This window comes from Halichoerus grypus, chromosome 9 (genome assembly GCF_964656455.1).
Source record: "Halichoerus grypus chromosome 9, mHalGry1.hap1.1, whole genome shotgun sequence".
In the NCBI taxonomy this organism is placed as follows: domain Eukaryota; kingdom Metazoa; phylum Chordata; class Mammalia; order Carnivora; family Phocidae; genus Halichoerus; species Halichoerus grypus.
Window position 1 is genome coordinate 53,512,447 of NC_135720.1, and position 14,751 is coordinate 53,527,197.

General features: G+C 40.3%; 1 protein-coding gene across 1 annotated transcript in view; it reads right to left on the bottom strand.

The window, feature by feature from the left end:
- The window catches only part of CRYBG1 (crystallin beta-gamma domain containing 1), a 191,667-nt gene that overhangs the window by 8,244 nt on the left and 168,672 nt on the right, over positions 1 to 14,751 (bottom strand). The window contains exons 10-17 of the mRNA XM_036109651.2: positions 13,905 to 13,940; positions 12,735 to 12,889; positions 11,645 to 11,771; positions 11,409 to 11,554; positions 4,624 to 4,750; positions 4,387 to 4,419; positions 3,348 to 3,460; positions 1,693 to 1,822 (exon numbers count right to left, since the gene is read on the bottom strand). Of these exons, the coding sequence (XP_035965544.1) occupies positions 1,693 to 1,822; positions 3,348 to 3,460; positions 4,387 to 4,419; positions 4,624 to 4,750; positions 11,409 to 11,554; positions 11,645 to 11,771; positions 12,735 to 12,889; positions 13,905 to 13,940 (867 nt within the window). The remainder of the gene's footprint in view (positions 1 to 1,692; positions 1,823 to 3,347; positions 3,461 to 4,386; positions 4,420 to 4,623; positions 4,751 to 11,408; positions 11,555 to 11,644; positions 11,772 to 12,734; positions 12,890 to 13,904; positions 13,941 to 14,751) is intronic.

Consider the following 14,751-nt stretch of genomic DNA (forward strand, 5'->3'; position numbering starts at 1 on the left):
TTCTCTGCTACTATTTTCACATCTCAAGAAAGGTCAACATTTCCGTTATTTGAACAGGCAGGCAGGGAGGAGATAAGCCACCTCATGTATGTTCTCCCTACTTTTAAAATGCAAGTCACCAACGACATACGTTTAAAGCTTTGTAGGCAAGATCAGCTACAAAAAAACTACAGACACACCCAGATTTGAACATCTGAACATTACCTTGATGTTTTGTTTTACTGAATATCACTTTGGCTACATCAAAATTAAAGGTTTCTGTTCGGAAAGGGACACTATCATCTGAACTAGCAAGGAACTGTGATAAACCAGGAGAAGACGTGATTGCAAGTCTCTAAAACAACAGAGTGCTAGACTGAAAAACCACGAAGACTTTCTGCAACTCAGTAACAACAAAAGATACAGAAAACTAAACAAGAGCTTGGCAAAGGCTATAAAACAGGCAGTTCACTGAACAGAAAACCCAAATGACTAATTAGTGTATGAAAGCCCGGTCTCACTAATAGTAAAACATATCACAACGAGATAATACTTTCTGCCCAGTTTCTTCAAACTGACAAAAGTGAGAGAATACCCAGTAACGGCAATGATGTAGAAAACAGGAACCCACATGCTCTGCTAGCCAAGATCTCAAGTAGTGGAATTTGGCCATACTTAGAGAAACTGCATATTCATGCATGTGAAATCCAGCAAATCCACTCTTTTTAAATACACACCCCCAGGAAACTCTCACACAAGTCAATAGGGATATGTATGTGTGTGTGTGTGTGTGTGAGGATTAAGTAAAATATGGTGATGAATACTTGCACCAATTAGAATCAATAAACTGGATGTACGTTCAGCATAATGGACAGCTCTTAAAATTTTTTTAATGTAAGTATTGGGTTGTTTATGATGATGAGAACTATGGCATCATACCGTATGTAAACTAAAAGCCAATATGTAGATTTTTTTTTTTTTAAGATTTTATTTATTTATTTGACAGAGAGAAGAGCACAAGCAGAGGGAATGGCAGAGGGAGAGGGAGAAGCAGGCTCTGCACTGAGCAGGGAACCCGATGCGGGACTCGATCCCAGGACCCTGGGATCATGACCTGAGCCGAAGGCAGACGCTTAACCATCTGAGCCACCCAGGCGCCTAATATGTAGATTTTTTAAAAAACATAATATCCAAGCTGTATCCCAAACACATTAGAATGGGTGCCTATAAAGGAGAGAGGAATAGAAATAGGGATCAGGTATGCAATGGAAAAAAACAAGACAGGAAAGGCGCCTTGAACTAGCCCCTGATGACTGCTGTACCACGGCTGACTCAACACTCTACACCTGGAGTCTGAGAAAGCAGCAAACCAAACCAGATCTAAGAAGAGGGGCGCCTGGGTGGCTCAGTCGGTTAAGCATCTGACTTTGGCTCAGGTCATGATCCCGGGGTCCTGGATCAAGCCCTGAGTTGGGCTCTCTGCTCAGCGGGGAGTCTGCTTCTCCCTCAAATAAATAAAATCTTAAAAAATAATAATAATAAAAATAAATAAAAAAATCTTAAAAGAGACCAAAAAGTTACAGGATGGAAAGTTCTATGGCAACTGTTTTCTCTGCCTCTGACTTTAAGTCCTGAGGAAGCCTACCTGCTGGTCTCCATCAGCTACGTGAGCCCCACATCTCTGTCACCCTGTATTCACACTGACATACTTACAACATCTATAAAACGAAGAGACTTGAAAGTTGCTCCAGGCAGGCATCCCATTGCAGAGAGACAAGGATAGTGGCCTTCTTCCAACACGTACTGATTACCAGAGAAATTTTCTCCATCATAGGCAACCCAGCTACAATAGGAAAAACCACATGCATGTACAATATGTAATTTGCATATTCCTACCCAAGAAGTCTGATTTTGAGAGGTAGCCTGCTGTAAAGCACAATGTGTATGGCTATCTGTTCTTTCTTCAAAAATACCTAGACCTGTTTACTGCTTTCCATCTTGTTGCAAATTAATATTCATAAGAAGTCAGCTGTTAGTTTTGCACTTGGGAAACAATTTTTTTTTCTCCATGAGAGTATTCACGTCTTTCCCTGTGCCCCTTCCAGTATTCCTTGCTCCCCTCATGGGTGCCACCATTCTCCAGCCCCTGAGCCCTGTCTGAATAATCCTTCAGCTGTCACAGCTAGACAGCCACCCGGATCTATGGATTTCCTCCCCAAATTTCTCTCCTTTATCCTCATTTCCAGCACCTCTGTACTGGGCCATGAGTCAAAATACCACAGTGACTTAGACAAGTCATGTAGCCCCTGTGGGCCTCAGCATTATTAGTAATGTAGCGATTTACCAGCTTCCCCAGAAGAGGTGAGTTTTTTGTTCATTCTTTTAATCTAACAAATGCTTACTGAGGGCTAATTGTGTGTCAGGTGCTTTTCCATTGCTGGGGACAGAAGCGAGGACAAAATGAAGTCCCTGCTATCGTGAAGTTCACACTCTAGTGAACTGAGACAGACAATAAGTGAACAACAAAAGTACGTATCTGGTCCTACTAAGTGCAGCAGGGCAGGGGAGAAAGAGCAACCGGGACAGAGACGGAGGTGTGTGCTGATACACTGTGGAATGTGACCGGAAATCTGTGCGCTCAAATGCAAAGCCAGGGCAGCCTCCCCTGCACAAGGCTAAAGGATAGGCTCATGCTCTTGAGATCACAGAGAACTATATGACTAAAGGCACCATTACTATTATTATTATTATTAGACATAGTTCCTCATCACCTGCACAGGTGGCTCCAAGGGTTTCCTGACCAACGTTCCCTGACTTTGGGCTCCCCTCCTTCTAAAGCTTTTGTAAAACTGTTTTCAGCATGGCATTTTGAGCTCATTGCCTTTCCCTTGTGTTTTCTACAGCATCCATCTAAACTCACATGCTCGGGAGAGCCTTCACGACCTGATCCCACCTTCTCTCTCCCCAGCTCTGAGCAGTGTGCTCCCTGATCCCATACAGACCAGCCCCACTCCAGCCATCCGCTGCCTGACATGTAGAATGCCTATCTTACGCCGATCTACCTATAAAAAAAAAAATGTGCCTTGGGAGGCACCTTAGAGATTATCTAGAGTCCTGTTGCAGGTGACAGGACAGGCTAGAGAGTAGAGAACCTGATCTGAATCACATTGTACAGCGACGTGGTGATCCCATGCGCTCTGATGTCCGGCGCTCAGAGGCTTCAAGGTACAGTTTCGTACCAAGATGGTCTGGTAGCATTTGGTGGTTTCGCAGAACGCCAGGCACCAGGATGTCACTGAATACTTGCTGATACGTGAATTCTAACCTCTCCCAGGGATCAGGCTCTGCCAGTCCCCTGTTTGACTTACCTGCCTCCTAAAACTCTGCAAGACTTGGTAGAAAACGAATCATCAATTTGACTTGTTGTTTCTTCAAAACCTTGACTACGACCTTGAAACTGTGGTTCCGAAAACAACCGAATCTTTGAAAAAGTAAACAGAAATACGTTGAATTATTTTCCTAAACACATTAACTCCTTCAGCCTTTGAAACAATGCAAACATGACCTATTAACTCTTGTTACAATAAACTGCTATGAATTTTATAAATCCTTTAATTTTCTACTTCTACATTAATGACCAATTAGAAATACTTTGGCTGCCCCATTCATGCTTATTTAATTCAGAGAGAGACATCAAAGGACAATCCAACAATAGAGGCCGGTTTCTAGAGAACACCATGTCGCAACAAGCTGTGAGGCATTTTAAAGCTTTATTGTGGCCAAAAGTAATTGTTCATCAGTTCTAACATTTACAAGAAACTATATTTTGGAAACATAGTATAGTTTTCCTCCCTCTCAATGGAAGATACTTGCTGACTTATTAGAATCCTGTGTGTGCCAATAAAGGAGGCTACAGCGGTGTTTCGCCTCTGTAATTAGGGCTGTCTGAACACTTCCATTAAAAAGCCTAAATAACCGAGGTGACACTTCAGTTAATGCCGACAGTCAGCGTTCAAAGGCTTGGGTGAGAGACCATATAAAACAGGCCATATAATGTTTGTCTAATGCAGACGCAGCAAATATGAAAATTCATTTTACTGTTTATCATAACTATATGTATTGTTTGAGATATGAATCTTAGTGTATTAATGTAAATTGATCCGGTATAATGATATCAAATTCAACTTTACATAATAAGAGCATTTTATAAGAAATATTTAGATGTGGGTATGTGCTATGAAGCATTTATAAAGGAAACCTAAATCTAATTTTAAGATACAATTAAGCTTTCAGGTATAAAACTGGGTAAAACTAACAAAATGTCCCAAATGTCTCACATTTTACACATAAGATCAGCTTTTCAGTGGAAGCCCCTAATTATAAAAAATAGATTATTTTTTAAGTTACCTGATTTCGTTTCCTTGGGCCAGTGAAAGAATCCTAAAAATTTTTAAAGGGAAGAGAGAAGGAAATGAGTAGAGCACACATCTCGAAAAAGTTTTTTCTTCCAGATCATTAGCAATTACTGTGAAAAATAATCTCAGAATAGTTTTTGTAGTGTTATGTATCTCATGAACCAGAAGTACACATTAAGGAAATCCAGAAGTCAGTTAAATATTCTCATATAAAAGTATAACTCCTTACCAAACATATGGGTTGAACAGAAGAGATCTTACAATTTTTGCCTCCCCAGTCCTCAAAACTGGTATAGAAGCCTTTATCCAGTATATACTGTTCTCCCATGAAGTCAGGATTCTCATAGGCTACCCATCTAAAGAAACAAAAACACTGACTTGTTATAATTCATAGTTTACATGTATAATAAAACTATCAAACCCACTTAGGTAAATATGTATCATAAGAAACTCCCATTTATTTTAATAATCAGTAATCTTGATTTTTCTGATTCTCTGTTAGTCTTTTGGGAGATTTATCTCTATGACAAATCAAAGTGACAAGTGAAAGAGTATCTTTACCTGAACCTTTTGGTGTTCTCACTTATCAAATCCTATTCCCTGAGAAAGCTCCAATGGGGATATTTGTCTGTATTTCTTTCTAATTCTATTTTAAGGAAACAATCTGGACTTCCAAGAGTACCTGCAAAGTTCTCTTAGTAAGCAAGAGTTCTTTTTGTTATCAACATTAATATTTTTCCAGAAAGATTACAAGAAACTATGTCTCTATTACACAACAAACCACAGTGGAAAAAAAAAAGTTGACAGAAGAAATGCTTTAAAAAAAATATAGCTGGGGAGAACAGCATGTACTAAGGTGCAGAGATGTGACAGACTCGGGTGCATTGGGAAACTGTAAGATATTGGGCATTACTGGAGAAAAGGAGACACTGTGAATGGGGGGAGGGGATGAGGCTGGAAGGGAGGAAAGGGTCAGAGGCAGAACAGAAGTATGATACCTCTTTTACAAATCACAGTAATTTTACTCTTTGGGTGAAAAACACATTCTTCAGGTTGGCAGGTATACACAGAGAGTTAAGAATTCTCACGCTGTGTGCAGGAAATTCAAACCCAGGGAAGTAGTGAACCACCCTGGAATTTAAATATTATTTGAAACAATAAGGATGATTAATAATTATGCTACCTTGATGTTCTATGTACTCATCTTGATGTATAACACATCAGTCAAATTTCAAGAGCTGGGCATCTTTATAAATATATTGCTCTCCTTTTTGCAAGGTCATCACAACAGTTCAAGAATTATTTGGGTTATAAGTTTTTTTTTTTTTTTTTTTTTTTTAAAGATTTTATTTATTTATTTGAGACAGAGAGAATGAGAGAGAGAGAGAGAGCACATGAGAGGGGTGAGGGTCATAGGGAGAAGCAGGCTCCCTGCCGAGCAGGGAGCCCGATGCGGGACTCGATCCAGGGACTCCAGGATCATGACCTGAGCCGAAGGCAGTCGCTTAACCAACTGAGCCACCCAGGCGCCCGGGTTATAAGTTTTGTTTCTTATGCAAATAGTTATGATTTTGACCAAGTTGATTGTAAAACAAAATTCTCCATATCCTTAGTGGATTTATGTCCATTGGTATAATAAAAAATTGCTCCAAATTTACCACTAAAAACCAAACAAACAAACAAAAAATACAGCTAAGTAATTAAAATTTTATTTGGAACAGGATTTCCGACGTGACATGACCATGTAGAGTAAGCAACATTGAACAAACACTCAGAAATACTAAAATCTCTTCTGGGATGTTTTCTTTTGTCACCTTTCAAGTGATCTACACTCAGAGGATAATCAACAAAACGAACTTACTGATGATACTTCCTAGCCAATGATAGTCTTTGAAAGTTTTTCAGTTCCGTTATATTCAAGAGATAACTCAGCGTCTCCTCCTGATTTAATTCGCTGCTCTCCTGATCGACTTGGAGCAGAAAGGAATAATACCTATATGCCTGTATATATACTCAAAACTTTCCAAAATGCTTTCACATCTATGACTACATTCAATCTAGGGAGGTACAGGTTTTCCCATTTTACAGAACAGAAAAGCTAAAGACATAGAAAAGTTAATTCATTGATTCTTTCAACAAACATCGACTGGTCATTTATCGTGTGTCAGGAACTAGAGGGCAGTAGGCGTGCAAGGATGAAAACGACGATCCTTGCCCTTGAATTTACAGATGGCTGAGAAGTACCACATGGAATTATTTGTTGGTGTTTGTCCTGAATGGGAAATTGTCCAGGGTGACACAATTGATTAGTTGGTGGCCAAGGAAGGCTGAGCCCCCACCGGGTCTCCCGAGGCTCCCCACACTGCATCATGAGCCGAGCTGCCACGTGCCCTGTCAAAAGTCTCCTTTCATTTACTCTTCCGTTAAGCTATACTTAAAACAGTCCGCACACTTTATAGCTAGAACAGATTATGATTTTACTGTCAAAAGGGCTTGACTTTAGACAAAAACCCAAAGGCAGTCATGAGGAAATGAAGAGCAATCAAGGAGAAGACGACCACGGCAGAAATCTCCAGTGTCAAGTAGCTCAGGACAGCGAGCATCTGCACGCACACTTCCGGCCGTCTGGAAGCCCAGCCGTCTGCTGCATGAAAGGCTGCCCCCTCACTTCAGAACCTCATCAGCTATTTTGAGAGCCTGTTCTTTAACATTGTGAGGTCAGGAGTTAGGAGACCTAGTCCCAGCTATGGTCATGACATTAACTTCCAGATAACTTTGAAGGGGTCACTTAACCTTTGTGAGAGATCCTCTTTTCGTTCACAGGTAAGGAGGTTGCCCAGGATCCCAGCGCTGACGTTGCGTGAGCTCATACAGAGCCTGGGAGCCTCGGTGCACGGCCTTGGGCTTGTGCAGAGAAGTGACGGCCAAGGGAGAGCATGGAATTTATGTGGGGAGGAACATCTGCACAGCAAGAATATCTACTTTACAAAAACCGGGACTTAAAAAAAAAAAGAAGAAGAAGAAGAAGAAATAAAGAAAAAGAGGTTAAGCCGTATCACAAAAAAAGTATTCCTGGCAGGCTCTGCATCTGTAACTAGTTAAAGGAGAAGAGAAGGTTAAAAGGCCTTTTTGCTTGATTGACTTCAAGGTCTGGAGGGAAGGCTGTGAGTGGGGAGACACGGACCACGGGAGAGGAGGCAAGTGAGTGAGCGTTGGAGGAAGCTTTACCCAGCACTTGTTTTTTTTTTTAAATAAAACTAACAAGTGAGAATACTCTATTTCCCTATAAAACTAAAATAAATCACTTGTAAGGAAACACCCAACACCACATAAACCTATCTAATTCACGGAGGCTGAACCAAACAAACCACTTATTAAGGTGTTACTTGAATTGAGGGTAGGGTCGTTTTCCTCCTGAGATGCAGCCCCAGGTGAATCACCCATGAGTATGAGGGTAAAAATAAAACCCCAAAACTCAGATCTGAGATTCTCCGGTATATCTATAACTTACACTTGAGACTCATAAGAAGAAAATTCCTCACTGTCCTTATTTCAACATATTCTGTACACGTGAATCAACACTTCCCTGTTTCTAAGGTTGGAGGGGGTGGTGGGGAGAGAGCAAGTACAAGTACTGGCAGGTCCCAGCCTGGTGGAGTCACTGCTCAGAACTCAGGGGGGCAGGGCAAACCGGCCCTTCCGTGGAAGAGAAAAGGAAAAAGAAATTAAAATGACAGCACTTTAATTTTTTTAGCTCAACTCTAGAAATATTTCCTTTTGTTCTTAGTTTTAAAAAAACTAGCCCAGTTTCCACCATGTGAACAAGAGCATAGCACAGAACTTGAAATTGCTTAGTAGAGCTGTGAGAGGGAGTTTCTTCTGATGTTGCAGTAAGAAAACGGAATGCAGTTCCCAACACCTCCATGGTTGGATTCATGGGCAGCCTCCCTGAAGGCTGGTCTCTGTGTCTGAGGTAAAAATGAGTTTACCACCCAAGCACTTTATTACCCATGTGATAGGGAACCTCTTGGGAGACACCCAGAATGGGAATCTCAAAAAAGTCTTCTGAAAAGTTTTCGCGTTCCATATTGAGAAATGAAAAACCAAACTAAAATTCTTATTTACCAAGAAGAATAAAGTCATTAAAATCATTTTTCCTTGAAACTATTAAAAACACACAGGCTAGTCTTCCTCCCTCGTGTTGGCACACCTCAGTCTATCTACCTCACAAGGCCCAGGTCCAATGCCACTTCTTCGGCCAAAGTCTTCCCTGTGTACAAACTGGAAATTAATCTCTTTCTGCTCAGTAGATTCCCGAAGCACTTAATCTCTAGGTCTTTTGTAGCAATGATTTATGTTTTATATGAATACTGTAACTTCTGTGAGGACATAATATAGTGCTTTGCACGTAACAGACCTCAATCAATATTTGTCAAATAACCAACTAAATGAATTCGGAGGAAGCGGCTGGCCCTGGTAAATATGGAAGCCCTTCCAAAACCACAGAATTTAAAAGGAAGTGGTGTGGGGGGCGGTGATGTGTGCATACCTCCCTTCAAATTCCCCCAGTACCACAACTCAACTGCTATCACCAGAAAAAAAGCCTAAGCCAGGAAATACAGCTAGAAATGACTAAAAATAGAAACCTATAAAAGCAACATTTTATAAAGGAAACTAATTGCAAGTAAACAAAGGCTGGGTTAAAAAAAAAAAAAAAAAGACTGGCTCTGGGCACGATCCTACCTGTGCAAACAACACAAGCTACATAAATGCCCCAAGGGAATCCTACCCAACATCCTCTTGCTTCCTCTGCTAGAATGCATGACTGGACTCTGACTAATGGAACCAACATACCTGGTGAGTACCAAAATGTACAACTGTTTTTTCAGACTGAACTGGTCACTATTTTCCTTGTAAGTAATTAACTCTAAAGGCAATTCAAAATACTATAGAGCCACGGCAACATTTCACATGACTTCTGCCATACCACACCTCTTGTCTATGGCAGACTGTAAAATGTTAGGGTGCCGTAGCACAACGCGGTAGAGGCATCTCCTGCTGAGAATGAAGACCCAGAAGTCCCGGATGTCACCCCGCCAAGATGGTGCCACAAGCAACAACCTACACAAGGATTTGGCGAACGTGACTAATAGTAAAAGCATATTACACTGTAGACACATCTCAGATATCCAGGGATCCTATGGGAGGCTCCACGAAATACGACAGAATTGAGGTTAGTCCTCCCCTGCAAGGACTATGATCTAAATAGCCTATGTTACTCATGACATTAAAAAACCTAACATCAAACACTTTCAACAGAACCCATGTCAAATAATTTCATATGATTATTTAAGAATACTCTCACTTATAACAAACTATAACTGACATCAACCTGGATCATAAGAATAATTATATAACTTCTTTTAATAGATTCGTGTTTTGCCCATCCAGTATCTGTCCCCATTCTTTCTAACGTTCCTGGGGAACCACTCACCCCAATCACATACAAGTGGCTCTGTGGGACTGACCCTACCCTGCTCGGGGACTGGGCACATCACGCAGGCGCTGTCATCTCCTTGACGACAGAGGTTGGTTCAGGCAGGTACACATGACCCACGCTGAGAGAATCAAAGTCAAACCTGGAACTGTTGTGGGAAAGAGAAGCTCTTTCCACTGGACACAGTGAGAAGAAAACCTCCACCAGATGGAAACGGCCTGCCTATAACGAAGCCAGCACAGGAAACGGCCCAGTCGAGAGACAGAGAGCAAGTTCTAATGACGGTGTCTAAACCCGACATCCAGCCATGGCTGAAGCAAAGATCTTTTCCAGGACTTTTAAGTTATGTAGTCTGAGAAATTCCATTTCTATCACTTTTATCAGTTTAGGTTGGCTTGCAGTCATGTGCATCCCAAAGAATCTTGACTGATCATCTTTCAATAAAAGCTTACATTAGCATTAAAATAAAGCATTCAATTGCTAACTCCAGGTACATTGAAACATTAATTTTTATGTCAAAGTAACAGTGAAGAAATAAAATGGAGCAGATGTAGGACGTCGGGGCTCAGGGCAGGCTACCCCAAAAAGGACCACAATGGCATATCGATTATTTCAAAGTAAAGTTACTTAAGAAACAGCCTGTGCACGAACGACTCTCAGACCCTCCTCTGCCTCTCTGAAAACAGGAAATAAATCTCCCATGTGAATGGTACCCTCCCTGTACCAGGAGGTAGAGACACAGCTTCATCACCAGAGACAGGGAACTGAGAGCCGAGAAGGGTGTATAAACAAACCTTGTCACTTTTTACTAATTTATTACATTAGCCCAAATTCTATTTAGAATTCCTTACTAATTGAAGCTTCCAAACAAGTTTTATCCTGTCAATTCCTAACAAATGTATTGTCTCTCTGCCTAAAATATATAAAAACTGCCTACCCTGCCTACCCAGGAGCACCTGGGTGGCTAAGCATCTGACTCTTGATTTTGATTATTCCTTTGGGTCTCAATTTCATTACTGGACCTCCATGAGGATGTAATTAACTTTGGTGGGTTTTTTTTCTCTTGTTAATCTATCTTATGTCAATTTAATTCTTAGACCAGCTAGAAGAATCTTGATGGGTAGAATAAATTCTTCCTCCCCTGCAAGGACTATAGGAAAATGAATGGGACTTTATCCCAACCTCAGTTTTCTAGTATTGGATCATTATTTTTTATTTGATTCCCATCATAAGAAATCCAGGAGATCTTTCCATGCAGAATGATAAGAGAAGTGGATCTGTAGGTTTCAATCATGAAACCCAAAAGTCTATTTCAATGTTGTATTACACATGAAAAAAAGATTATATGAGAAAGATTTTAAAAAGCAGTTATGAAAATACTGTGGCAGAACATATTAAATGACTGATTTAATGTTTAGTTATTGATATTGAGTGCCTACTCTGTGTCAGAGATACTATCAATTTAATACAACCCAACGTAAAAGTGTTTAAAATCCCGACTGGGTCATTTTACTTACACTCCACTCAGTACATTAATAGACTGTGTCTTCAATCCATATCCAGTCTCCTTTAAGTTAGCAACAATTCCTAAGACGTCAATACTGGAACCTTTGGATCCAAAGTTTTTTTCACTGTACATTATCATGTGAGCATTTGAAAAATCCTATTAAGGAAAAAAATTCAAAATTCAAAGGCTACCCACTTATTATTCAAAAAAGATCAAGTATTATCTATTAGCTTTTCTTTAACTTACACCTAATATAGGTCGTAAAGACTGAAGTTCTCCATTGTAACCTCCCCAATCTTTCCAGTCCTTGTACTCTCCTTCTTCAAGCAAATACTGATGACCTGTAAATTCAGGCTTCTCATAAGCAACCCAACTGCAACAGAAAGAACATGTTTTCATCAGTGCTAAAATTTTTCCCATGTATTTATCAGTTTCATTAACAAATACTAATAGTTATGAAGCTAGACACAGACTCATGCACTATGACTATTGCAATTCTTCTCTAAATTTAAGAGACTAATAGAATGGACCCCTAAGGAACAACCTAAGAAATATACATCAACATTCTGCAAAGGGGTAGAGGGAGTGTGTGTGTGTGTGTGTGTGTGTGTGTGTGTGTGTGTGTTTAATAAGAATGGACTCAAAAGAACTTCAGCAGGAGCACCTGGGTGTCTCAGTTAAGCATCTGACTCTTGATTTTGATTCAGGTCATGATCCCAGGGTTTGGGGATCAAGCCCTGCATTGAGCTCCATGCTCCGTGGGGAGTCTGCTGGAGATTCTTTCTCTCTCTTTCTCTCTCTCTCTCTCCCTCTGCCCCTCCCCCCACTCACATGCTCTCTTTCTCTCTCTCAAATAAATAAATCTTAAAAAAAAAAAAAAGAACTTCAGCAAATAAAACTGGATAAACTTTCTTCAATGAGTAATTAAAATATTTTTGCCTGTTTACAAGACCATTTTCAATGTATACTTCTAAAGGATATATGTAAGATCTATAAAGTGTAAAATATCATAAAAAATAGAAAGCAAACTAATAGTTCAATAGTTTGGAGCATAATATTAATAAACAAGATGTAGATTTGATCAGTGTGGGCCAATTTATTAGCCTTGCTCAGCTGACTGGCCCCAAACAGCCCCTTGATCCACTGTGTCAAATCCAGGTCTAGAGAATATGTCTGAAATTCACTCTGGCTGAGAACATGTTTGAAATTCACTCTACCGTACTATCTGGAATGGTTTTTTGGTGGTGGTGGTGGGAGTAGGGGAAACGTGTCTATTACTTTACTAAAGGGATAAAAACGACACCCCCCTCCCCCCTGGTTACTCCCACCTACTTACATTCCTCTCAGAACTTTCATCGAGCCCACGGACATAAATGGCAAACTGTCATCTGTTGTTTCTTCTGTTTCACCTGCTTCCGCGATAAAACTACACATTTCTGTTTCTAGTTCCATACATTTTCCCTCAAAGAAAGGCTTTTCATAAATAACTACCTACAATAGAAATGATAGACCACTAATTGTAAGAAGTTAAATATCTCAACAGCCAAATGTTAAATCAGTCATTTAATATCACTAAGTCCTAGAACACAGAACTTCCTGATCTTATTTTTTAAATTAACTAAATAGTAGTATTTTAAATTTTAAAACTCAGAATTTTTATCCTGATGTGGTGCAGCCCAAAGCCAGGTTCAAAAGACAGTTTATAAATAATTGGTTTAAAAAAATTGGTTTTTGTTCAATGTCTAGAACTGATATTTAGAATTTTGCTTAGGACAAACTAAGGAACCAGAGGATCCTAAGTTGCTTTAAAAATGAAATACAGGGGTGCCTGGGTGGCTCAGCCAGTTAAGCGGCTGCCTTCGGCTCAGGTCATGATCCCAGGGTCCTAGGATCGAGCCCCACATCGGGCTCCCTGCTCAGCGGGGAGCCTGCTTCTCCCTCTCCCTCTGCCTGCCTCTCTGCCTACTTGGTCTCTCTCTCTCTCTGTCAAATAAATAAATAAAATCTTAAAAAAAAAATAAAATAAAAATAAAAATGAAATACAGGGGCACCTGACTGGATTCATTGGTAGGAGCATGCAACTCTTGACCTCAGGGTCATGAGTTCAAGCCCCACGTTAGGCATGGAGCTTATTTAAAAAAAAAAAAAAGAAAAGAAACATAAATGTGTCATAAATGTGCAAAGTAGAAATAGGAGAAAGGGAGATCTTGTCTTGAGAACTCAGTTTTTCCTGGCTAACTGGCAAGCAGCAACAGGCCCCACAATTAGTAAATACAACCACAAATTACAAACTGAATGCAACGATGAACATTTTAAGCCATGGCTACATGTACTGAGAGGGATTATATTAGTGCCATTAGCATCATCTTCCAGTCTAAGGGATGGCATGTATCACTTGGACGACTTCCTTTAGCTGCAATTATGTTTCATGGAGGTTGATGCGTAAAACCACATTATCTTCATGGGGATGGAATAGGAATAAAATTTTAAAAATAAACATTTTTACCTTTGGATCAGTAGGGAATTCAACTTTACGTCCACCCTGAAAAGAAAAATAATATAGTCAGAAACACGGCTCTTCGTGGATAGATTACCATTTTATATGACCCATGGCAGCTGATGGTCAGCAATCGAACGTCCCAGTGTGCGTGCCTCTCGTTTAAGTGAGGCCACAACAGTTCTGAAGCTACAATGATGCAGATGAAGAATGAGGAAGACTGTGTAGAGCGGAGGTGGTCTATAAGCTGAATTTGCATGGTAGGTAAGTTTTTTAACCCAATAAGCTGAGTTTTTGTTTTTGTTTTTATTCAGAAAATGTCTCACAAAAATGCATTCCTCTTATTTCCCTTAAAGAGCAGCCACAAGATCGGATGTTTCTGGACACAGAGCTCAGAGGCAGCAGCCCTCCCCTTGTGCACAGACTACCTCTCCGCTGGGCTCATGCTCCAGCTGGGACTTGCGCGGGGTTGGCCTGTCTCCACTTCGCTCTCAGTTCAACTCCCTGCCACCCTCACTCATGTCTGTTTGCTGCCTGGCCCCTGGAGGCACTGGGTTTTGCAACCCGTGGCTTACAAAACTGTTAAGTTCACACAAGTTCACAATATGGTCTGGAGGACTCTTGAAATAATTCCATGAGCTGTTGGGTAGAATTTAAACTAGCCCAAAGGATGGGTCTATGGGGGTTGTGATACTTTCATAATAAAGTTTTTGTAAATCACCAAAAAACCCACTAAAAAGCCACAGAAAAAGGTATTATTACACAGAAATAATAAATGGGGTAAGAGTTAAAATCGGCAGCGGGAAAGTCAGGAGAGTATTTTCCACTGATATAGAACAGCTTTTTTTTTTTTTTT